A 25,387-nucleotide genomic window follows, 5' to 3' on the forward strand; every position below is an offset into this window, starting at 1 on the left:
GTATCAATGACGGACAGTGAGGAACCTTTTTTTTTAAAGATTTATTTATTTATTATGTATACAACATTCTGCCTTGATGTATGCCCGCACGCCAGAGCAGGGCACCAGATCTCAGTACAGATGGTTGTGAGCCACCATGTGGTTGCTGGGAATTGAACTCATGACCTCTGGAAGAGCAGCCAGTGCCCTTAACCTCTGAGCCATCTCTCCAGCCCCCAGATTTGACTACAGTTGGGGAGTGGCTTCTTCTGAGTTGAAACAGTCTATCCAGGAAGAGTGAAATATGTAGTCTACTACTGATGTAAATTCCCAGCACCATTTTTTTCATTTATTTAAAAGACTCCATTAAATTATACATTCTCAAAAAAACCACAACCCACACATTTTAGTTTGTTCTTAAGGCAGGTTAGTTTAATTTTATAGAAGAAATACTTTCAAACGATACAGATGACACAATCATAGAAAACAGCGACAAAACAAAGAGATGAATACTGATTCTAACTTATTCCCACAACACAAGGTTATTTATTTCAGCAATAATCACCAAAGTCTGACAATGCAATTATTAGATAAAGCAGAAAAACCAAATTCCCTTTTATACTTGGCGCTGTTTCAGAGACCCTGGTGGCAGAATTTGTGTTGTTGCTTGACCAGAGCTGCCCAGAGACAGTAGTTTTCTTTCTCACCAGGCTAAACATACATACAAACTCACACAGCAGATGGAAACCTCCCCCAAACCCCTAAAGCCCACAGCCTTTCATTTGTCTGAAGTGGGTAATATATTCTGGGCATGGTAGTTTTAAGATGTTGGCAGCTGCTAGAAGGAAGCAAGTGAGGGTGTTGGGTACCATGTCTGGTAACAGCTAACATGCAGCAAAGAGTCCCTATAACTAACACACCTGGACAATTCACCTTTGCAAAGCCAGAAGGCAGGGAGAGATATTAGGGAAAGGTGTCAAACCCAGGTGCTCCTCCCTAGACTGATTCCAAAGCAGGGGCTGCATGTATTTCCTATCGGGCATGAGTATGAAGACAATGTTCCCCACAGAAATTGGTATAAGGTAGGCAGTGATATTTCTGAGAAGTATGTCTGGGTTTTTTATTATTTATTTATTTTGGTATTGGCACAGTAGGTTTTCCTCAGCTGCTCCCTAATTTGAGTTGGCAGAAAAGCTACCTCATTCTAGGTAGAGAGTGGGCTGGGAAGAGTTGTCTCTGTGAGGCAGTGTCAGCCAAAGTTGGCTCTGGCTGGAGGGTAAGGTCCTAATATTCTGCAGGCATGGGAGTGAGTCTGCTGAGTAATGCTGCTTGCTACTGGCAGTGCTTTAAGATTGGCACCTTGGGTCTCTACCGCTATTATAGGTTCGTACAAAAAGGAAATTGGTGGGGATGGGGAAGCAAGGCTAGAAACAAGAATGCATAGCAAGAGATGACAACTGTATAAAACAAGGTTTTCAGTCTTACCACCACTGACAAATTCCATTGTCTGTGATTGGTCACATGTCAATGAAATGCTTTTACAAAATTCATTTTTAATAAATCAAAAAATGAAAGTAGGTTATACAAGGGAAGAGGTTATAGGATGAGAAAGGAGACCTGATTAAAAGGGGGGCATTTCCAAGGAGGGACAGGAAGATCTAGGAAGAGAGTTCTGTTTTCTTTGACATTTCCTGTGATTACTTCATTTATTTATTCAAGGCCTCAGAAAGAAAACACATTTATGTAGAATAAATGTGTGCTAGGCAAACTAAATTGTTTGGCATTTAAAAGAATCATGGCATATTTTTATTCCATTAAATTTTTCCTCATTAGCTAGCTCTAAGATTCCACGAGGAATATTGGTTCACTCCAATATGAGAGAAGCATTCTGATGTAACTCAAATATTCTCCTGAAATGACTTGCTGGGTAAGCCATGTTACCCACATGCCCTTCTCTCCACACACACAAAAAGCACCTTCAAAGGTTACGTCTCTGCCTTTAGTAGCTGCTGTGTTCGTTCTTTTCACTTTCCTTCACAAAACAGTAGGGTAGTGGGAAAGTATTCCCACCCTGCTGTCTGTCAGACCGGTCAGAGGTGGCAAAGGTAGCTGCACATGCTGTGACAAATGTAAGCAATGTGAACAGCCACCAGTCACCAGTGGACAGGCAGGCTGAAACCTGGGATGCCGGAGGCTCTGTTGCCAGATTCAGACTTATGGTAAGCACAGAAAGATGCATTAGATGACAACACAGCAATGAGGAGCCATCAGTGCCCAGCACACTGAGCCCTACAATGCATACACAGCTTGCATAGTATGACTGAACCACTGCAGTTGATATTTTAACATAACACACAGAAAGTGAAAGTGTACAATATACATGGTAAATGCACCTATGAGAAACTGATACATGTGACAAATTCAGCACATAGTGTTTGCGTTTCAGGTGTCAGAAACAAAACCGGCCCCAAGTTCCATTCTACTGCATGACAAATACTGAAGAACAAAATTTCAGTCTTAAAATACACCTTAAAGTCAGTATTTTCCTTCAAGGAAAAAAAGTACTATAAATAAATTACAATACAGTGAATTTGCCTGAACTCACTTCGTTTCTGTCTTCCAGCCTTTAAGTCAAATAAAACAGCGTAAAAACTGTACACTCTTAACATGATAGTTGATCTTTTATAAAATAACCTGTCTTCAGAGATGTCGATTTCACAACAAGGAAAAACCAAGCCCTGTTGCCGTCACTATTATAAAATATATATGTATAGATATATGTTTTTTTACAAAATGTGTATATTAATAGCTTTGCACAAATATTTTAAAGACAAATTTAGCTAATCTAAGAACTTCATGAAAATAAAACAGGCAGATAAATACTTCATGTGCACAATGCACTACATCAAACGTCGTCAGCTGGGAGAGGAGGTATGTTAATCCTTGGTCTCGTAAAAAATGCTATCTTCTCCCTAGGATTGGAAAGAATTATATGTTAGAAGTGGTTCTTAAAAGACTATGGTTGTAGCTCAGTGGCAGAGTATGTCTAGTTTATGCCAGGCCCTAGAAATCAATCATCAGTAGCAAAGGTGGGTAGGGGAGGGCTGAACTTAAATCGCCAGTGATTTAAAGCCTTCTGGTGTGCTTATCTTTAGTGGCTAAAATACTAATTAGAATGTAGTAGGTGCACAGGTAATACTTGTTCTATTAAGAAATTAATAAGAAGATGAAAAGTGTATGATGAGTTCTAAATCAAATTTAGGGTAAGAAGTTATACTAAATGTAGTTATGTCAAGAATATGAATATTAAAGATTTCAAAACATTAAGGCTGAAAGTCAAACATAGCATTTAGCAATAAAAAGGGCTGACACAGGCAAATGTTACAATATGGATGACCTGCAGAAACGTGATGCTAAATGCAATGAGCAAGACTCAGAAAACTACATGGGGCATGATCCCATTAATAGGAAATGTGCAGAGGATGCAAATGCAGAGAGACAGGGAGCATGCTGCTCACTGCTCCTTGGCAGGGCTCAGAGAGGGGGATGGGCTTGACCACCAAGAGGGTATGAAGCACTTTTCTTTGGGGATGATGACAGTGTTTAGAAACCAAATGGAGGGAGTAGTAGCAGCATGGCATTATTGATGCAGCAAATGCTATTAACTTGTTTGTTTTAAATGTGTTCATTTTATACTTTTTGAATTTCACTATAATTTTTTACAGCCACAAAGAATACAGATATAATGGTGCAATTAATTCTTCTATGAAAACTTTACTTGCTTTTACAGGTAAACCCAATCTATGCAATTAAAATCCAAGACAATAGTGATTCTAATGTGGAAAAGTACATGTTGACAAAAGCTTGATCCTGTGACAACAAGTCTTGATCACTAAATTATATGATATACATTTTTGCAGTTTGTAGATTTTGTTTTAGTTAATTAAAAAGGAAAGGTGACAAGGATGTGTGTATGTATGCAAATTAGTTACCTACAGTAGCAAATGTTCAGAAAGCAGCATCTGGTTAATAAAATAGAACAACTGGGTGAATTATAGATAAACATTATGTTCAAATAAGTTAACAGAGTATGTAGCATCCTGGGATATTTTAATTTTTAAACAACAGACTTCCACATTATGATTACAGGTGACATAAGTATAAAATATAAAAATTAGAAGAAAACACCAAACTGTTATTAGTGGCAGGACATGCTGCTTACAGTAGATACCTGATGACTGTGCCTTTTGTATTAACCTATGTGATGTGCCATGGTGATAGGAAAGCAGTGAGCTGTAATATTGGGCACAGGGTCCACTTCCCCCCTACCTAAAGGTCTGCACTTGGATAGGCTCCTTATGGTTCTGCCCTCTCAGCTGGTAGATCTCTTTGGAAGCCTTCTTCAGCATCTTCTCAGCTACTTGTTCTTGATGGTAGTCAAGTTTGGTCTGTCTTGTCTGCAACAGAAACATTTAATGAGCAAGACTTTCTACTGCTACCTAGAAAAAAAAGAGAATGGCCAGGCAGTGGTGGCACAGGCCTTGGATCCCAGCACCCAGGAGGCAGAGTCAGGTGAATCTCTGAGTTTGAGGCCAGCCTTGTCTATTACACAGAAAAACCCTATCTAGAAATCCTCCCCACACACCCAATAATGAATGCCTTCACTTCTATGCTTGGAGTCCAGAAGATGCAACACCAGCCAAAAAGATCCTGAAGAAAAGCCAGCCCTTTCTGTAACCAGAGGAAATCTTCACAGAAATGCCTGTAGGTGGTTGCAGTGGCTGAAGCCAGGCCTGCCAGAATGTGGCCCCAGGACATTCTTCACACAAGGCAGGGAGGACCTAGGGGCCCTACACTCACCTGAGAGAACCTCTAGGTGTCCACTGGTACCACCATAAATGTTCATAGTAGGGGAGAATGTCATAAAACAAGTCCCAGGATCTTTTCAATTACTACATCATTATAGGAACACTCACAACTAGAGCTCAGGTAGGCAATCATGGATAAAAACAGCTAGGGAGTTCTAAAAGGAGTCTAGAGCAGGCCCTTGGTCCTCTTACCTGTCTTTCTGCTTCCTTCAGTAGGCTACGGAACCGCTCATCTCGGAGCACCCAGTGTGGGAGGTCAGTCTGGCCCCGCAGCTGGGCATCTTCCAGACGCTGCCTCAGATCCCGGAGGGTTCCAATCTCCTCATTCAGCTGCCGCTGCCGAGTCCTGGAGGCCTGGAGGTCCAGCTCCAGGTCCAGGGAGGTACGGGCCATAAGCTCTGCCAGAGATGACCTGCAGGGCTGTGAAAAGCAGGCAAGGGGCACCATTGAGCTTGCACATGGCATAAGGCTGGAGCAGGCATCACTTTCTGGAAGGTTCTTCCACAATTAACAGGAGATGGCTATGATGCAAGAATTTCTTTAAGCACAACCTATCCCAAATCCACATTTTAAAAAAACTAGATTCTGGAGCCAGGCAGTGGTGGTACACACCTTTAATCCTAGCACTAGGGAGGCAGAGGCAGGCGGATCTCTGTGAGTTTACTGCCAGTCTGTTCTACAAGACCTAGTTCCTGGACAGGTTCCAAAGCTACAAAGAAACCTTGTCTCGAAAAACAAAACAAAACAAAACAAACAAACAACAACAACAAAAAGATTCTGGCAAGATTAAATCTCTACTTCAATATTAATATTAGGAACAACTAACCTTTTTCTTTAATAATGGCCTACAACTGTATTTGTAAATATATACAGCAACAGACCCTTATATATGGAGCTGAAAGGATAAAAAATGAACATACTTAGAAATGCCATTTCAAAATGTATGTCCAAAGCAGCAAAATGTGCATTTTCTTTGGTTTTTAGATTTCATTTTTGACTTATATCTGAAAAGTACAACTGGCAACACACAAAAGTGACCTTAAAAATTAAGTAATGTTTAAGACAGAGGGGAAATACTAAATACACAAAAGCAGGAAAATCTGGTGTTTCTGGCATCTAAAGGGTCAAGGTCAAGGATGGTACTCAACAAGAGAGCATAGGACAGTAACAAAGAATGACTCAGTTCACAATGTTCATGCTGCTGCTGTTCAGACACAACTTCTGCAGCCCAATCACATGCTTTCTTAGATTTCTCAGTCTGAAACTAATCTGTATACCAACATCACATGGGAATCTTGGATTTTTAAAATATTTATTCCAAAGGATGCTTGCCCAGAAAAGACAGGGACTTACCTAATACCTTACAAACTATAACTTTTAAAGCTGGCATGGTAGAAAGAGAAGAAAAAACCTTGGCAAGTAAAAGCAATGAAAGCTATAGGACAGTTCTTTGTAGAAGCATGCTGTATGCTGAGAAACTCAGATCTAGAGGTTGAAGAGATGCTAAATGTTGAGCACCATGTACTGCTCTTGTAAAGAACTTGAATTGGGTTCCCAGTACCCATGTCAGGTGGCTTACAACTGCCTATTACTCAGTCTCCAGTGCATCAAGCCCCCTTTCCAGGATTCCACAGCATGTGCACTCACTTATGCACATATTCCCACCCGTGACATACTCCCACACATATACACATAATTGAAAGTAAAAAGAAATCAGAAAAAGAAGCCCAAATTTGCCAACCCTTTATATAATTTTCTGTCAAAAATGAAAAATAACATCATGTAGAAATGATTATTCATTTACTACAACTAAGAAAATAATGACCACAAGTGATATAGAATCAAGAAATGTTAATAGCATTATGCCACTATTACATTTTATAAAGAAGTTACAAAGAAATAAAAATATTGTCGTTTAATTAATGTGGCTTTAACCATTTGCTAAATACATTTATAAAGAGGATTATACAAATAAAACAGAGTGAATATAGACTCCATATTAGTTTCTGTAGCACACACCTGTTTGTAGCGAAGGGTTCGCCTTTCCAAAGTATTTCGAACAAAGTGGGACTTCCTGGGCAGTGTTGAACTGTCACTGTCACTACGATAAAGCTGCACCAAAAAATTGATATTCAGAAACAAGTTATGAGACATTTTATATTCATTCACTGTGTATCCCAAATAGGATTCTTTTTTTTTTTTAACTTCTCCCAGGCATTTAAAACTCTTGACCTAGAGAAGAGTTAAGGGAAAACAAAGACAAAACCACAACCAAAACCAAAACGAAGCAAACAAAACTGCCAACCAGGTCTTTTTTCATGCTTGTCAACTTAACCACATTGACTTTCTACACTGATCAGATCAACCATACTTCTGTGCTATCCATACCAACTACAATTTGATAGTAGGTAAGATGCTTATAAAAGCAGGTATTGTCTTCAGTATGTTTCATTGTTTAGCAATCATTCACATTTGCTATTTATTTCTGGTTTTAGTAAAATGGCTTTCTGGAAAGAGACTCATTCCTGGTAGAAGGGCAAGCCAACATTCACCAAGCCCTGCTGTGTGAGTCAAGGGAAAGGTGTGGTTTCAAAGAGGAAAGTAAAGAATACTTCTTTATGGGAGACCCTACGGATTTCATGTAGTGATGGATCAATGCCTGTCTATGTGAGTGTCCAAGTCTTGCCTTCCCAGTTTTATTTTCTGTACCAGTTTACAGCAGATATTCAGGAAATGCAGTGGTAGAGAAGCTTACTTGCCCTGTGGTCATACCAACATGCATATAAACAGCAAGGCTTCTAACACCATCACCAATAAATGCAGTCTTTTTTTTTTTAATGAAGGGAACAGAGCTCAACCAAGCAGCTGTCAGTCTTCCTCTAAGCAGCAAACTGCCCGACTACCACCCAATTGTCAAAAAGCACCTGAATCTGCTTCCTGGTGGTTCTGCCAGAGCAAAGGCTACAAATAGACTATGAGGATGGTATTTAGAAGAGTATGTCCAATGACCTATATGAGCATCATGACCATTTTGTCTTAAAAACCCTTTCACTGTCCAGATCAATGGTGTTATTGTCATCCTGGTCCTGCCTAATCAGCTCAAACTCACTGTACTCCTTTCAATGACTAGAGTAGCTTGGACCACTTACCTGTGGGTTCTCAATCCATGTACACATCAGAACTTCAAAAGTTCTAATTCTTATGTCCCACCTGCGTCAGTGACAAGTGTCTAGGAGTAGGACCTGGGTGTCAGTATTTAGTAAAACCTTCCAATGTGATATGACTGCGTATATCCACCATTCCCGAAAGTATAACGAATTGGAATGCACTCCTTAGAGCCTACAGGCTTCAAATTCTGGTACCTTGCTGCTCAGCCACTCAACCATGCTTAAGAACTTCTAAGGAACATGCTAGTACAACCTACAGATCTCTATCCAACTCAAGACTGTCCCCATTCTGACTTGCTGTTTTTGAGGTTGATGTCACAACATTTACCTTGCCTCCATGAGATGGAACACATAGAATAGTGAAAATCTGTGGGAGGTAGAATTCAGAGGAAACCCAAAAATCAACAGGCTCAGGGCCAGGTGGCAAGCTGAGTTCCTAGCACTCAACTTTATCTCCAATCATATATGGTGTTCATTCATTCATTGGTATGTCTTGTGAGAATATGCATGTCTTTTAGCATAAATAGTAAAAATGAGAACTTGACAAAGAGAATGAAGAAGAAAATATTGCAGACAGGGTAAATGAATTTCAACTCACCCTGCAAACATACTGGCTTCTTGCTCCTGGTGAGAAGGTCTGTGAGCGCACAATGGTGCTGCTGCGGACGAAGGGAGATCCTCGGGCACGGCGGCTAAGCCTTTCCTTGTGAACACTCACTGGTTCCTCTAGCAAAAGGTCTTCTGTGGTGGTCTCTTTGTCAACCTAGGTAGTAGTCTTTTTGTTACTCCCATAGTACAAATGATACATTTAGTGTGAATAACCTCCTCTCCGAAGTTTCCTCTTGCTAGTCTACCTGCCTTTTTAAAACTACCATGCAGAAGTGGCATTGTAAGAAGGTACAGTAGTTCGGTTTCTCACTCCTTACTCCTATTCAACTCTGTTTTTCTGTTTTTGGAGACAGAATCTATGTAGCCAAGACTGGTATGAAACTCACTGCATACTACATGTTGACCCTGAACACATGGCAATCTTGCTGCCTTATCCTGCAAGCGGTGGCATGAGAAAACGAACTACCAGAATGCACTGAAGAAATGCCAGGTTATTTTCCATAGAAATTACACCATCTCACAACCTAATCCTTTCCAAAACATAAATGTAAATAAAGAAAGGGGAAAACATCAACACGCCTCTACAGCCACTCATTTGGTGGCTACTTCTCCAGGTTATAAGCAGTAGAAGAGCAGCAATTCCTGGAAGCCTGGTCTAAAACACCTGTTCTAATCTGCTTCACCCAAGGGGAGGGTTCATGCTGCTGTTTCAGGCACCTTGGTGGTAGCACGTTCAGAATATTTATCTGAATAGTTAGGGTAATAGCATTTAAATGAGGTATAGATACAATGTCAATTGCTCAAAACATATTTGTCCCTGAAGATGAGAAGGGATCACCACAGAATGGTGTAAAAAGCTCCCTTTTATGTTACAGCTCTCTTTTCCTTGTAATATATGGGTGATGAACATTTATGTAAGACCTTCTGTGCCCACATTAAGTTCTTACAGATCTTAGGCAATGCTATTGTTCAGCATTTAGTAATACAGAGCCCTTGCTTAGCTATTACCTTCAAATGCCACACGTTTCCATTGCTATTAGTGAGCACATGTTCTACTCCTACATGTAAGTATGCCAATCTAGCTTCCTACAAGTGCACTCGCCTCTCTTCTACTCTGTCCCTCACACTTTCCATAATAAGTATTGGGACATACCTCCCCTCTCCTTCTAGGACTGGCCAGGTACTGTACATACATTCAAAGGTCCTTTTGACACTTTCTACTTACCTTTAGAGGCAGGAGTTGGAGTTTCTCAGGGTTGTAAGAATCTACCTGGCCAGTAAACACATGCCCATGGATGGAGTCCACACCAGTGTAACAGGAGTCTGGGTAGTTGGGGCTGGTCTGGGTGCAGTTGCTACAGCCACTATCAACTGAGTCAGCCTGCCAACTCCTAAAGGTAAACATTGCAATAGCCCATGAAAAGTTCATCAGAGCTGATGCCTTTCATAGATGTCTGAAGAGCAGAGCAGCAAAAAGAGCAAAGAAAACCTGTTTCTGCTCAGTGACTAAAGACCACTGCTGTTCTCATAAAGTAGGACTATTTCTGGTTTCTAAGGAAGACAGTACTTATATTTCTCTATCACCCAATTGGAGTCACTTAAGGTACCAAAATCTCTAGCAATAAATGCCCTCAAATGTGCTGTCTAGCCATTAACAGAATACTCTATTCTTTTGCCAGATGCTCCAAAAGCACATTTCTGTCTAAACTAAATTCAGGAAAAGTCAGGTGAAGAAACTGAACTTCACAAAGACAACATTCTTCATGGAAATCTGTGGAAGGAATTTAACATGGAAATGGCTCCATAGAGGATCAGTCAAACCACTTCACCAGAGGTGCTCATTCACCTGAACTATACATCCATTTCTCACAGGCCTTTACAGTCGAGGAGTCACTAACAGGTCACTGCAAGCAGTAACAGAAAGAGAAGCTGCCTGGTTATGTAATAATATGCTTCCACGAGGAGTGTGTCCAGAAGAGGAAAGTTCACAGAGGCAAAATGAATTTTTGTTAGAACAGGGTCAGAGGGAAGGAGGAATGGGGATGACTGATAATGGAGGTGGTAGATGGTATTTTCATTTTATGACATTTTTCTTCATAGCTGAGTTTGGTTAAAAAAACATGGCATACTGAAGTTATACATCAAATTAGTGAATTGCACACTGAAAATTGCAGATAAATGAAATCTCTATAAGGTGGGTTATAACAACAATGGAAGTGTAGCTCAGTGGTATAATACCTTCCCAGAATGTACAAAGCCTCAGGTTTAATTCTCAGTATTGTAAAAGAAATGAAACATAGAACAAAAAGCTTAAAGAACTTTGAGTCAGGGATAGTGGCATATGCCTATAAGCCTAGCACTCAGAATGCTTTGGCAAGAGAACTCCAAAGCCACCTTGGGCTAAATACTAAAAACCCATTTCCAAAAACCAAAAGGGGGAGGAACTTTGTTATCATTAGTCTCAGCAGAGGGGAGTCCTGAAAAGAAATCCTGGAATTAAAGGAAGAGGACTGGGCACAGAGCTCTGGGTATTTCTCCAATTCAGATCACCAGGAAATTACCCACCAGAATCTGGCTCCTGAGCAATGGTATGGTAGCATCACCCAGAACATTCTAGAGAGGCAAAGAGGAGAAATACAACTTGCATCTATAAACACTCCCCTGAGAGCCATGTTGACTGGCACTGGGAAGACTAACCTGTCTGCAAGAACTTCATTTTACCTCCCTAAGGTACTGCACAGAGAGAGTTCTGCCTCTTACTGTGGCCTTAGAATGGCAGGGGACTATTCACTCACCTCTCAGATACAGCCTCTCCCTGCTCTTCCTTGCGCTCCATCTCCAGAATCTCCTCCTCGGTATATTCTAGCTTTACACGCTCCTCTGCAAGCTCTTTCTCCACAGCTCGTAGTTGTGCTGTGGTTCTGGCCAGCAGCACTGTCACTGCATCCTGAAGAAGGAAAGGATGCTTCAGAGAACCAGATAAACCCCACCATTCATAGCAACACACTGTTTGCCCTGTGCCTACAGCTCTATGTCTACAAATTAGTACAAATCATAAACATGTTTGCATTAAAAATTTGTTTTCAGAAAGTGGCCTTGTGTATGACCATGTTCCCATCTGATTCCTTCCCTTGAAATTCCTTCAATGATAACACTTGCTGACTTTTAGTCTATAAGGAAACTTCTTAGAAATGAATACCTGGAGCAAAGCCAGTCTCAAAGTCAAGAAAACAGTCATAATTGGCTCCTTGAGCCAGGGCCATGTACCGTCTTTCCGGAGCTTGCCTGCGTGGTGTCCTGTGTGGTACTCTCCAGAACTCGCACAGGTTCTTTTGGCCTAGGAGGCTCAGGGCTGGCAAAGACCTGTACAGGATACCAGCGCAGCTGCATGTCGCTTGAATTGTCACAGTCGGCCAAGTTTATCTGAGCAATGCCCTGCATGGGTGTTAAAAATAAAATTCAGAACCAGTCTTTTATGATGTTATATCATAACTGTGGTCCCTTAATATAGAAAATTTGACTGCCAGAACCCACACAGTAAAAGGAGAATGAAAATGTTCCTCTGACCCCCACATATGCACTGGATCATGCATGTCCTCACTCCTACATGTCTCACCCCCATACAATGTATATACAAAACATAAAAGAGGAAGAATAAAAACAAATGACAGATGAAATTAGGAACAAAGAAGTAATGGAGGGAGAAAGAAAAGAAGACGAAGAGAAAAAGGGAAAGGAAAAGAGGGGAAGAAGAGCACCATAAAAGCTAGCAGAAGGGCTGGAGAAATGGCTCAGTGGTTAAGAGCACTAACTGATCTTCCAGAGGTCCTGAGTTCGATTCCCAGCAACCACATGGTGGCTCATAGCCATCTATAATGAGACCTGGCGCCCCCTTCTGGCATGCGGGGCACACACGGAAGGAATGCTGTACACATAATAAATAAATAAATTTAAAAAAAAAGCTAGCAGAAGCGTTGCTGCTACACATACCAGCAATTCTTCCTGATGCTGAGGATTCACTGAACACACGTATAGCTGCAGTGATTTCAGTGTCAACATGCTGGAATGCACAGGGATTCTGAACACTTCATTAAACACCAGTGGAGTTTGGAATTCCAGAGACTTGGAACAGTAAGTGTTGGGAGTGCCAGAGTCAAGTGGGGGCAAGTAGACGCGGATGTGGCTGGGAACAGAGGGGAGGAAACATGTTGTTAGGCAGCATGGACTAATATGCACACTTGTTGGTATGACAACAGTGGTGTGGTTCCCAACATCCATGTCCAATGGAGCTAATACATCTCTGTAGATTAGATGGAAAATGCCTGACTGGCCAAGATAAGACTGGGGGCTGTGAGATTCTGCTGGACACTTGGCTTCAGCAGGAGCTCTTCTGCTCTTTCCTCACAGTTCTAGAATTCACAGACATAAAGCCTGTTTCGTGTGCTTTCTACCCACAGCCTGGAACTTGGCACATAGTTAAGAGGGCTGAAGTATTTGTGACCACTGCTGTGTGTATCACCAAGTGAACTGAATCCCAATGTGGATCCCCACGTTTACAATGCTAGTTCATAAGGAATGGATGGGGATGAGTACCTTAGGTTTGATTGGCCCATTATTGGCAGCCCCCACCTTAGTGAGACCCTCCACAAGTACCCACCTAGGGACAGAGAGCACAGAGAACCAGAAATTCCACACTGAGACCAAGGTCACCAGCAGACTGCCAAATGGTCCTAATTCCCATTTCTTGTTACTGTCCTTAGCCAAGGGTTCCTCAAATCTTGTCTCAGGCCTCTTGATACAAATCATGGGATCACAGAGTGGAATGGGTTTGCACCTTCACCACTCCGCCCTTTGAGAACATGGTTATCTTTAACATTACTAGTGGCAGCAAGACCACACCAAATGCCTCAACTAATTAACTACGCACATATATAAATATATATTCCTTTGTACTTTACACAGATGTTTCCAACTGTTTTACTGAAATTCAGGCTCCCAAACTGCTTTCCTCTCCCCAGTCTGCCAAGCAGAATAGGCAAAGAGTTATTTCAATGCAGAGGAATGCCGGAGGAAGGTCATCACTAGCAATGCACAGCCTCCAGGTCTCCAATACCAGGAACTTACATTTTACAGTCTTCCTTCATCACCGGCCCAGCAAGGTTCCTCAGTTGCAGCACATGCACAAGGAGATATTCATTTGTACTGTCATGCCTAGAAAATAAAGCTCATGTTCATGGGCTACAAATTCCCCATGGAGGAAATGACCCTGTGATTCAACTGCAACAGTGGCCACAGACTGAAGGACACTTTACCCTATCCTATCCCCAGGGGACATTGGTGATATCTGGAAGCATTTATTATTATCAAAAGTGCAAAGGGAGTGTCAAGTGGATGGATGTCAAGGACATAATTGAATGCCCTACAGTGTACAAGATGGGAAACCATAGCAAAGAATGGCCCAATTCTAAATGTCAACAGTTTTAGCACTAAAACCTGGAACACAATAACAAGAATGGACAATCCAAAACTACAGAAACCTGAACATCCTTCTCTGCCAGCATAAAAATCATGGCACCTGCTTTTACTGAAACTGTAAATTAGGGCCATTGTTACAGACCACTGGATGACCTATTCTGAGGATAAGGGAAGGACCCTGATATCTGTACTTCTAGAAACACACTGTCAACTTCTAGCATAAATGTGGAAAATATACCTCCAAGATCTTGAGTTTGATGTAACTTTGAGCATCCCACCTTTCTGACTTCTAAGTCTTAAGTTAACAGTCCTCAGTTGTAGTATCAGCGATGAAAGAGTAATGCAGCCACTTTTCTCTGTCCCTCCTTCATTCTACCCTGTGAGTCAACTCATCTGAGACTAAAGTAAGACTTGACCTAACAAGAATGGGGAAGCAACATCTGGGTCATGGGCTCCCTCCACCCCCCTTCACCTGGCCATAGAAATGAGAACCACGATGAAGCAGGTCCCCATTTACAGGGCATCTTTAAGGCTAAAAGGTGACTGGGAATATCAAAGGTGACTGAAGACCACAAAAGTGGGCCCTGTACCACAGGGCATCTTGAAGTTGGCTTCTATACTCACAGATATCCCACATAGATTTGAGGCTCATTGTTTCCATTTGTGTCTCCCAAAGCAGTCTCTTCAGTATCTTCATTTCTGAACATAATGGTAAATTCATCAGGTTTATTCCAAAAGGACTGAGCATTATAGATATGTATACTTTCTCTCATGCTCAGGGTGTCCTTTACTAAGAAAAGCTTTATCAAACTGTGACTCATTAAGTGGCTCAAAGGGCATGGCTGGTACTCCAGGGTCCATCACGTGTTATGTCACGGGTACCTGCCCACAAACTTCTTTCTTTCTCCCTTGGTTAAAGAAAAGGAATTGTTTTTATTTTTATGTATTAAGTATTTTCCTGAGCATAAATATATGCACTATGGATATATAAGGGCCATGAAGGCCAGAAGAAGGCATTGGAACCCTGGAAATGAAATAATAGATGGTTGTGAGCTGCTATGTAGGTACTGGGAACTGAACTCAGATCCTCCATAAGAGTGTCAATTGCCCTTAACCACTGAGCCATCTCTCCAGCTTACCTCTCTGTTTTTAGACAGGGTCTTGCTATCATGAGCCAGGTTGGCCCAGAACTCACTAGCCCAAGGTTGCCTCAAAATTGTGGCAATTTTTCCTATCTCAGCCTCTATAATGCTGAAATTATAGGTATGACCTGCAACAACAGGTGTCTTGTTTCGTACTTGTATTTTTGTTTTGTTTTGTTTTGTTTCCACCATAGGGGGCTCCCTATTGCTGAAGAACTAAAGGAGGAAGAAAGGGAGGAACTTACTTCATTGCTAGGAATGACGGTCCCTTGCATGTAATGTATATACTTGGTCTTTTTCAGCTTTACTGGCCAGGACCAGGGAAAAAACCCATTCAAGAACAACACAGTAAGAACCAGCCTCCAGAGGCATTTCCCCAACCTCCCAAAGACTAAAGGAGGCAGATACATGTATATTGTGCTGTAAACAAAGTTCCATATAGATCCTTTGTGTGCATACCAGTAATGCTCTGGCAAGTGTACTTAAAGATGAGGAAACAAGGTGGTCATCTCCTAACCTTTTAGTTAAAGGTTCAAACACCCCACTGTCACTGGCAAGAGAGTAATCTGACAGGCATGCAGAAACACGGCGTGCTCTCCTCTCCAACCTCTTGGCACTATCTTCCCGGAGGGTCACTGCTGCAAACAAGGGACACACCTGGGTCAGGAGGTGATAGACAGTATAGGAGGCCAGAAGAACATCTACGGTAGAGTGCTGAAAAGTCAGTAAGTGCTCCAGAGACAAGCCATGGCATGTACATGCAGATAGACACTGTGCATGATTGTAATATTCAAAACCAAAGCAACAGACTTCCTGCTTTTTTTTTTAAGGCAGAGACTCACTATGAAATCCTGGCTTTTTAAACTTGAGATATTTTTTATTCTCCTGCATGCTGGGATTATAGTATATACCATTACAGCTGGCACTGGCATCTTCTTTAAGAAGTTTCTTAATTGTCTAGAAATACATGTGGACTCTTCCATCTTGTATTTTCCCTTTGATGATGATCACATAGGATGTAAAGTGACAGAAATGGGAATTCCCTAAAAGAGTCTTGGAGGGAAAGGCTAAAAGGAGGGGATAGAGGTAGCAGAGGTTTGGAGGAGATGTGGAGAAAGAGAATCACAAAACACACTTTGTTCAAATATATTATAATGGCATATAATATATTATGTGCTGATTGATTAAAAAGTAACAATATTTCTAAAAAGAACAAAGACTCACAAGAACAGCAGTTACAATGCGTTGTTATTTTTCACTTTCCTTCTTTATGCTCTTTGGTGTTCTTCATATTTTACAAAATAAACCTATTTGATATTGCTTTTATGATCACCTTTTAAAACTTATCTAAATATATCCTAACAGAATTCAATGATTTTTCTAAACAAAGACACCAATTCATCCTTTGAAAACACTGTCTTGGAGACCTGTGACTTGCACAGGGACCGACGTATCTCTGTTGATCTCACGGTAGCAGCCTCCTGAGCCACCCTGGGCCACACTTGCTTCTGGAAGAGCTTTCCTAAGTCAGAATGCTACCATTCCTGAGTATTTGATTTTTATCTTTCATATCTACTTTTAAGAGCGAAATATAATCACTGACATTTTCTTACCTATTTTACCCTTTTCTTTCACTTAAGTGGGTTTCCCTTAAAAAAAAAAGATACAAACACACTCAACCTTTTTTATGTTACATGTGGTTATATATGTAGAAGCCTATATTTTACAGGGGACATACTTTGTTAAAATACAGAATACACATGATGTCCCAAGTTAAGCACTGCTATGCTGCCACTTGCTAATAATATGGGTATCTCAGTTGTCTCTTTGCTTTTCATTGGCTAACCAAGTTCCATAAACTGAAAATGACACTCTGAACTGAAGGAAAGAATGAGTCCAGGGACAACCCAGCTCTTTTTAACCAAATTATTAGCACACCAACTAAACTGAAACACATTAAACAGATAACTGGAAACAAAACTGGCCTTCCATTTGTTTGGAATACCAACCATGAGAGTAAGCTGCTTCTACTATGATAAGCCAAGGACAGAAGCACGCTCTATCTTGAAGTAGCTGAAGGCATAAAACTCTCTAAAATTGTAACCAGAACTCTGAAGTCCTGGTCTTGTCTTCATTCCAGTCCCATGAAATGATCCCGGCCCTGTGTGCATGTGGAACCGTCTGGTATCTGAGACTCTACACAGCAGATCTCTGTAAGTAAAGCCAATACCTATTTCCACTCACTCCTCTGACACCCACCAGGGATGCTTCCTCCATCCACCTTGAAATCCCTTCAAAGAAACAGCACTAGGTAACAATCCTCTCACTTTCATAGTCCTACCCCATAGTACAACGCTAAGCAAAATAGTTCTCTCCTCATTACAATAACAGTCCGTTCAGAGAGGATGGAGACTGAATGCTCAAAGTCACTGAACTCACAGAGCAACAGAGAGTAACTTCACTGGGTTCCCTGAGTGAAAAAAGACACAGCAACTTCCACACTACATACTCACAACTCTAGGATTTCAAGACAGACTTGGGAAACAGAAAAAACAGCACCAATGAAACAGGGACTAGAAAGAAGTCTTCTACCCACTCATTTGAAAACAAAAACAAAACAAACATACAAGAACCACGCTGCTCTTTCCTCATTAAAGATAGACAGACACTAACACCAAGGAACATAATAAACACTGCTTCATAGAAAGGGGAAAACCTGAAAATCACATCATAGCCAAAGCTGCCCACGGGCATATTTAAATAATGAATGCTATTAAATTCTGGAGAAAAAAAATACATGTAGGAAATAAATATTGAAATCTTTTAGAAAAGTTCTTACATGATTATTATGAATAATAACAGTGAAATAATAATGATAATGACAGTCAATAAGCTACCACCCCCAGCCATCCTAAGCATGATGTTCCTGCAAAAGTAGTGCCCGCAGCCTGAGCAACAAAGAGGGACATGGAGAAATACCAAGGCCACTTACAGTAAACGTTTCTGTGGAGCAGCATGAGAAGAGATAAAAAAAAAATCAGAGTGAAAACTATAAGATTCCAGCTAATAATTTTAAACAGGGCACGTATAATAAAATAATAATAAAATAAACTGAGCAAACTTAAAAGAATTTTGTGGACATTGCTAGCATATTCTAAACAGTAGGTAAAAACAGGAAAGTATTTCAAAATCAGGATGCTTTTAACTTTAAAAATCCAGGAAAGACAAACTGTAGCAAAAATGTAAAAAATGTTCCAAATTACAGCCTACTCTTCTGTTGTGCCACCTGCCCATCTGACTGCCTTAAGGCATAAGGGGAAATCACTGCCTTCTAGCTTGGGCAATTTAGATTTTTATCTTAGTAAAATTTTATCTTACTGAAACTTGCCTGAAGACAAACTTAGATTTTTACAGAGCAAGGCTGAAAATTGAAGGGAAATTACCCTAAGCATCACCAGATGATAGAATGAGGGAATTCTGATAAGCATGCTTGAATGCTATCACAACTCTAGAATGCAGAGTTGCCAAATCACACAGGAAGGCAAGGAGTTTCCATGTGTTGAGGCTTGACATCAGTTTACCTGCTCTGGATCCTGGGAGCATCTAGCAGGACCCAGGAACTGATTCTGTCAATTATTTCAAATTCCTAAGGACACAAGTTAATGACAGTGTCATCCAAGAATCTACCACCAGGTGGCAGTCTCTAAATGTAGATGAAGCAAAACCCTCCCAGTCTAAATTGTTGGAACAAAAAACTCAAACTCTGATTGCTCTTTGGGCTGATGAGGGAGGGGGACTTGATTGGGGGAGAGGGAGGGAAATGGGATACGGCGGTGGGGAAGAGACACAAATCTTTAATAAACAAATAAATTTTAAAAAAGATTAATTCAGCTCAGGAATTAATTCAACTCTTCCCCTTCCAAACCCGTCTTTTCCCTGACCCAGAGAGCCCTCATGCAGACTTTCTTCACAACCAAATATTCTTGAAATTCAGCCTTTAAAGAGAACTTAGAAGGGGGAAGAGTAGAAGAAAGATGAGTTTAATCAAGGCATATGTAGAATTCTATCATAATTTCATTTCTGTTGAAAGGAATAAGTACGGAGTGATGACCCTGTAATTGTAAAGAAGAACGAAAGGAATAAAGGTTACCTGAATGAGCATACAAGTATGTTTGCTAATGTAGGATAAGGTACCAAAATAATAGAGAACTCAAAGGCCAAGAGGCAACCCATAACATAATGATATCCAGATAAACATGTAAATGCTAGCAGACTGCTATATAAGGTAAAGATCAATGGATATTTCTATCAATCTATCAGTTCATCTATCTCTTAGATAACAAAACTGTGGCAAATGGAAGAAACCATAAAGATCACCTTGTTTAAGGGCAAGAAATGTGGGACAATTCAAGGAAGGTCACAGAACTAGAAGTCAACATGACAGGGAACAGAAACTTGGCCTGCAGACTGCTTGTTTGAAGCTGTTTCTACTACGTTACTTCTGTATTCCAGTTTTATTTGTGACCTTATTTATGTTGGATAGACAGCCAATAGAAAATGTCTCAGGATTCTCAGCCTCCACACTACTGACACCTTGGGCTAAATCATTTTTGTTGTTGTAGGGGCTGTACTATGTATTATAGGAAGTTTAGTAACCTCCCTAGCCTCAATCCACTAGGTACCAAAAGTAAGCCCTCGGCTCAGTTGGGAGGACTAGTGTTTCCCCAGACTTTGCCAAATTTCCCTTAGGGCAGGGAAGAACGACCCACCATGCTATTAAATTATCTATTTCTAGCCTAAATTGAATGTCTGGAATATTTTTGCTGTGTAAATGAAAGTTGACTATATGGACTGAACCTCAGGTACAGGAAACCTTGTTCTTGGGGTTACGTTACAATTGTCAATAGTTTCTCAAATAGCATTGCCGTATCCATAAGGAGTTGAACTAACACAACTGAGTAGATAAAGAGTCCTACTATATATATAGTCTGGTGGTCCTCCATCTGGAGAACAACAGAGAAATGATTGAGTGCTAACTGGAATGGTTTCTGAAATGGCACAATCAGAATTCCATGTTTGATAGAAATAAACTTAGAAACAAGGGCATGTGGCAAAAGAAAAGTCAAAGTGACAGAAGAAGTAGATATTTCTACTAGAATGCAATCAGATGCAAATTTACATGCTGGTCTGAGGAGAGCATACACAGAAAGTTCCATCTTAACACATGCCCTGCTGAGTGCACTGAGGTTATTTGTCTTTAAATATGAATGCCTATGAATAAGACTATGTAGATCTTAAAGTTACTTTCCAACAATTAAGTAAATTCCATAAATGAGCTGACTACAACTGCATCAAGCTCAATCTTTCCTGACACAGACAGGCAAGATTAATGAAGATCTGGGCTCTTTTTTAGCCCTATCAATATAGTAAAATAATAGCTCACCAGCAACTCGAAAGTCATCACCACTTACTTCCACTAGTGGGAGCCACAAGTTGAGGTCCCCGCTCACGGGGTCCTTCCCCATCCACAGGGACTGCATGTGGCTGAAGTGTTGCAGTTCCCTGCAAATCTTCATCTCCTAGAGTAGAGGCCTGTGACCGCAGTCTGTCCAGTGTTCCCAGGCCTGGCACCTCAAAGTTGTCAGTCATCTGTGCCAGAGGGGAGTCTCTCGAAGCTGGGAGGAAAGGTGTATCTAAGGGAGAGCTGGGGGGTGACAGGGAGGACAAGGAGGAGCGAGAGGACAGTGAGGCCAGAGACTGCGGTGTATCCAAGGACCTCCTCTGCTTGTGGAAGCCCAAGTGACTCTGTGGGTCTGTGAAGGGGACATCACGTCCCAGGGAATCAAAGGGGATCAGATCAAAGCGCAGAAGCTGGCCACACTCAGCATCAGCCTTCTCATACTGCGGGAGGCCGTAGATGTCCGTGAAGCTGATGGAGCTGAGGGAGCCACGACTGGAGGCCAGAGAACCCCTGCTGGAGGCCAGGGACCCACGGCTGCTCCCAGAGGACACAGTCAGGGTGCTGGCAGATAGGCTGAAATGAAAGAGCCATGGTCTCAGAAAAACACATACTGTTTCCACTACCCACCACATGGTACCTGGGCTGTAGCCTCAGGGAAGAACAGAACAACAGGAAAGCAGTTCTAAGCTTGAGAGAAACTGAGTGGAGTTTGTTTCTTATCTCTTTTGAATGAAACTCAATACATAATAGTAGACTCCTTCCTGAGTTGGAGGAGTAACTGATAATGTCATTTATACAAAGTCCTTCACATGCTGCTTCATAATACAGTAAGGGCTTGACAAGGGGAGATGCCATTATGCATCCATTTACAAAAAGCCCCACAACAAAAACATGCATAGATGAATGCTTTTGAAGTTGCTAAGTAAATTATACAGTCCTTTAATAAACTTGAATTCATAATTGAACTCTATATCATCCTGCCTCAGCCTTCCACATGATAGAATTATAGGCATGTGCAAACATACTATGGTCAGACTTACTTATACTGAAACCAAATTTGGTTCTCCTCATTTTATCTGAGTTGTATGTTAGCAAGTTATGTACAAAAAAATACCTACTTTTCTACTCTGTTAAATCCCTCTTCAGGTTCCAATTACTACCAGCAGAAAAGCAGAGCTAAAAGAAACTATGAAGTTCATGCACATGCCACTGTAATATAATACATGTCTCTATAATATAATAATATAATTATTAGGCATTCATTTCCCTTCAAAAGTAGCTTACCTCTTTAACTGGGATTGGAGATATGATGTTAAACGTGTAGCTTCTTCCAGCTGCATAAGCAGACAATTTCTTTTTTCTTGAAGTAGAATCCTATAGACATAAAAATAGTTATTTGGTGGTCTGATAGGAAAGTAGTTCAATGATACATTTGCCCAGCACGCTTATGGACCTGGATTCCATCCTCATCACCATATGGAGAAGAGGTAGAGGCAAAGGAGAGCAGGGAGGAAGGGAAAGCGAGGAGTAAGGTAAAAGGGAGAGGAACAGATGCAGGAGAAATTCAATTATAAATGCCCCATAAATAATTCAGGTTGGAAGGATTAAGTGAATTCTAAAGGCATACAGTATAAATGACAACATAATAAAACATTTTGTCTTACTTGGAAAAATACATTCCTAAAACTCTACGTTGGGCTAAAATACTGTAGATACTTGATATATACATGGTTAGAGCAAGTGGATGAAAGGGAAAGTAAGTTAGTCTATGGATGGATGAAGACATGAACTTGTGAACAGGTGAGTGGACAAGTGGGAGAGCAGGTGGATGGACAGGTGAGTGAGTGTGTGAATGGTGGTTAAGGTGAGTGAAAGATGACAGGGTAAATGGCTAGAAGAATAAACAGAATAATGGGACTTTACAAGCTTGGCTCAAGTACACAGCATGCATTAATTTGATGGGATTCCTTACAGCAAATTCAAATCCTTCATCCTAGGCCCCCTTAGGCAAAAAACATGCAGAGTTCCATTGATATTATAGTGAAACATGTCCTATAACATTTTACACCAATTCAAACATTTTCATAACTGGAGTCATTCACATACATTAAATCCAATGACTTCAAAGCATGGTCCATAGATCCTAGGGGAATCCCTGACAGTCTGTCAGAGGTCCTAAAATATCCCTTCTTCACTATATGTCTATGAGCATAAAAGATCTTCATGTGTTCACCACATATACAGGCCAAATGCTCTAGCAGCTGCCTTCTGGAAAACCAGATGCTTAAAAAGTTTATTACAAAAATGTTAAAGTACTATTGTCTCTTTTCTTTACTTCAAAACATTATCAGCCATAAAATTTTTATTTCTAATAAGGATTTTTTATCAAATAATAATGTCAAACTAATTTCTAAGTCATTAATTACTGACAGGTAAAAAAAAACAGTATGAGCTCTTTGGGAGTCCTTAGTAGTTTTAACAATGGATGTAGAGTCTGGATCCAACATCTTGAGAAAAGCTACAATATACTCTTTTTAATGTAATAGTTTTAAGATTCTACTTACCTATAATTTTAAGGAAATGTCTTATTATTTTTTCAAGGAAAACTTTAGCAACAGAATGCCCTCTTGTGTTAACTATTTTAACACGATATTTAGAAGTTTTTAATTAGTGCATAAAAAAGAACAATGCTTTAACACTTGGAATTATGTCACACCTCATTTCCTGTCGGTCATTTAATTCTATCCCATTTAACAGATGAGGAAACACTCATGGAATGAAAGTAACTTGCCTGGGTTATGTAAGTTCAAATCTTGGTCATCAGCCTGAACCAAAAAGCAGGGCAATTTACCAGACCCCAGTGTTTCTACTTCCTGGTATTCCTATTCAGTTGTTAATATATGACAAAAAAGGGAGAAGGCATGTTTTCATCACAAAATATTTCCCAAATTTGGGGTCATGCTTAAATTCCTACCTAACATGTAGCAATGGAAAAGGCACCGAACTTTCATCTGTAGTTTCTTTTCCAGAAAATAGAGAAAAAGTAGAAGAAAGAGAGTTTCAATATGTTCCCTCACTGAACTTTCTAACTGTAACTATTCATGAATGACCTTGGAGTTGAGACAGGCAAAGATAGGGTCCTGGTCATTTAGGTACTCCAACTTGGCCAGAAGAAGCTATTTGTTCTGCCTCTGCTTTGGGTCTAAACATACAGATTGTGCTATGAGAAAGCTCTTACCATGTGATCTCACACTTAAATTGGTGGGAAGTGACACTAAGAAATGTGTCCAGCATCCACTTGGCAGAACCTGTTAACAGCTGCAGGAACCCTTTGGGGCATTTGCACTCATCTCATACTCAGCAGCTGATACAAAGTGCAAAGGAGAGAGACACTTATCACACACGTATGTTCTCCTTTAACCAAGGTCATTTTGTAGCAGATTAGGAAATTCACTTGTATATAGTCTGCTCATATTGATGGCGCTTGATGCAGAACTGACTACCCAAGTTGGCCCCACAGGAGACCACAAGCTAGAAGAAAACTAGTCCAGCTTTGTTGTCTCATCTCTTGGTCCCAATCATTAGAGTTAACTTTGTCCCCAGAGAGTTATGTAGATGTGTACCCTGTGCCCACAGCACTGGCAAGTATTGAACTTCACATGGGAAGGAAAGTCATAGTCAAGGGTGTGCAGGTAGAGGTTCTGAGGAGGCAGGCTCTATTTGTAGTTCAATTCCACCCTGCTGAACTGAGACCGACAAGAACTCCAGGCACTCCTATCCAGAATATATAAAAGAAAATACCAAGCTTGAAGAGAAGCTAATGTTTATCTAAGAAAACACAGAAGCCCAAGAGTACAAAAGAAAAATAAAATCAGTAGCATTGTGCCGTTTGAGATTCAGACTCATTTCTAGGTTTGGAGTAAGATGGTAGGGTAGGCTGTCATCTCAGGCAAATTAAAATTCATTCTACTCATTACTAGGCTAAGCTGAACTCTCCAAACCCTACCTCTTCCTTCCAATGTTGCCATGAGCTCTGAGCTCCAAGTACCTCCAGACCACCACTCATTTAGGCCACCTAAAGATTAACAACGAGCATCCAAATATCAAGGTTGTTAGGCAATATGAAGAACAGTCAGAAGTCACAGTGAATGTGGGTGTAGCAATTCATGCCTTTAAACTCAGCATTCAGAGGCAGGTGGATAGGTGGATCTCTATGATTTTGAGATCATCCTGGTGTATATAGGGAATATATATAAGGAATATATATATATATATATATATATATATATATATATATATGAGAGAGAGAGACCCCATCTCAAAACAAACAGTCAAAAAATAAAATAAAAAGGAAGCCACAATGAAACCATCACTAAATGTATCTGCACAGGTCAATTAATTCTGATTACTTGAACTCTATGACTATGTAGACAATGCTCTGGAAGATACAATTTAGGGTCAGGTCAATATACTTAATTGGAGCAAGCCAGTGTATTAACAAAGGGTGGGGGTCCCCAAAGCTCGGCAGATAGCCACAGATAAACCACTGACAGCTGTTAAATGTGGAAAGCAGACCCAGACTTCATCACACTCCACAATCGCAGGCAGCAAATGGAAACCAGGAGACGTGGCACATGATGAAAGGCTGAACAACTTGGCGTCTGAGAATACAAAGACACAAGCTTC

The 25,387-nt window shown here is 40.7% G+C and overlaps 1 protein-coding gene across 1 annotated transcript in view; it reads right to left on the reverse strand.

Annotated features, from left to right (window-relative positions):
• Positions 1–491: 491 nt before the first annotated feature.
• Wwc3 (WWC family member 3) overlaps positions 492–25,387 on the reverse strand; it is a 107,541-nt gene continuing 82,645 nt past the window's right edge. The window contains exons 10-23 of the mRNA XM_075956678.1: positions 21,986–22,075; positions 20,712–21,274; positions 15,758–15,878; positions 14,723–14,797; positions 13,748–13,834; positions 12,614–12,806; positions 11,891–12,058; positions 11,419–11,570; positions 9,849–10,014; positions 8,613–8,777; positions 6,867–6,959; positions 5,040–5,267; positions 4,309–4,436; positions 492–2,951 (exon numbers count right to left, since the gene is read on the reverse strand). Of these exons, the coding sequence (XP_075812793.1) occupies positions 2,885–2,951; positions 4,309–4,436; positions 5,040–5,267; positions 6,867–6,959; positions 8,613–8,777; positions 9,849–10,014; positions 11,419–11,570; positions 11,891–12,058; positions 12,614–12,806; positions 13,748–13,834; positions 14,723–14,797; positions 15,758–15,878; positions 20,712–21,274; positions 21,986–22,075 (2,296 nt within the window). The 3' untranslated portion in view covers positions 492–2,884. The remainder of the gene's footprint in view (positions 2,952–4,308; positions 4,437–5,039; positions 5,268–6,866; positions 6,960–8,612; positions 8,778–9,848; positions 10,015–11,418; positions 11,571–11,890; positions 12,059–12,613; positions 12,807–13,747; positions 13,835–14,722; positions 14,798–15,757; positions 15,879–20,711; positions 21,275–21,985; positions 22,076–25,387) is intronic.

The sequence above is a fragment of the Microtus pennsylvanicus genome, chromosome X (assembly GCF_037038515.1).
Source record: "Microtus pennsylvanicus isolate mMicPen1 chromosome X, mMicPen1.hap1, whole genome shotgun sequence".
Taxonomy (NCBI): domain Eukaryota; kingdom Metazoa; phylum Chordata; class Mammalia; order Rodentia; family Cricetidae; genus Microtus; species Microtus pennsylvanicus.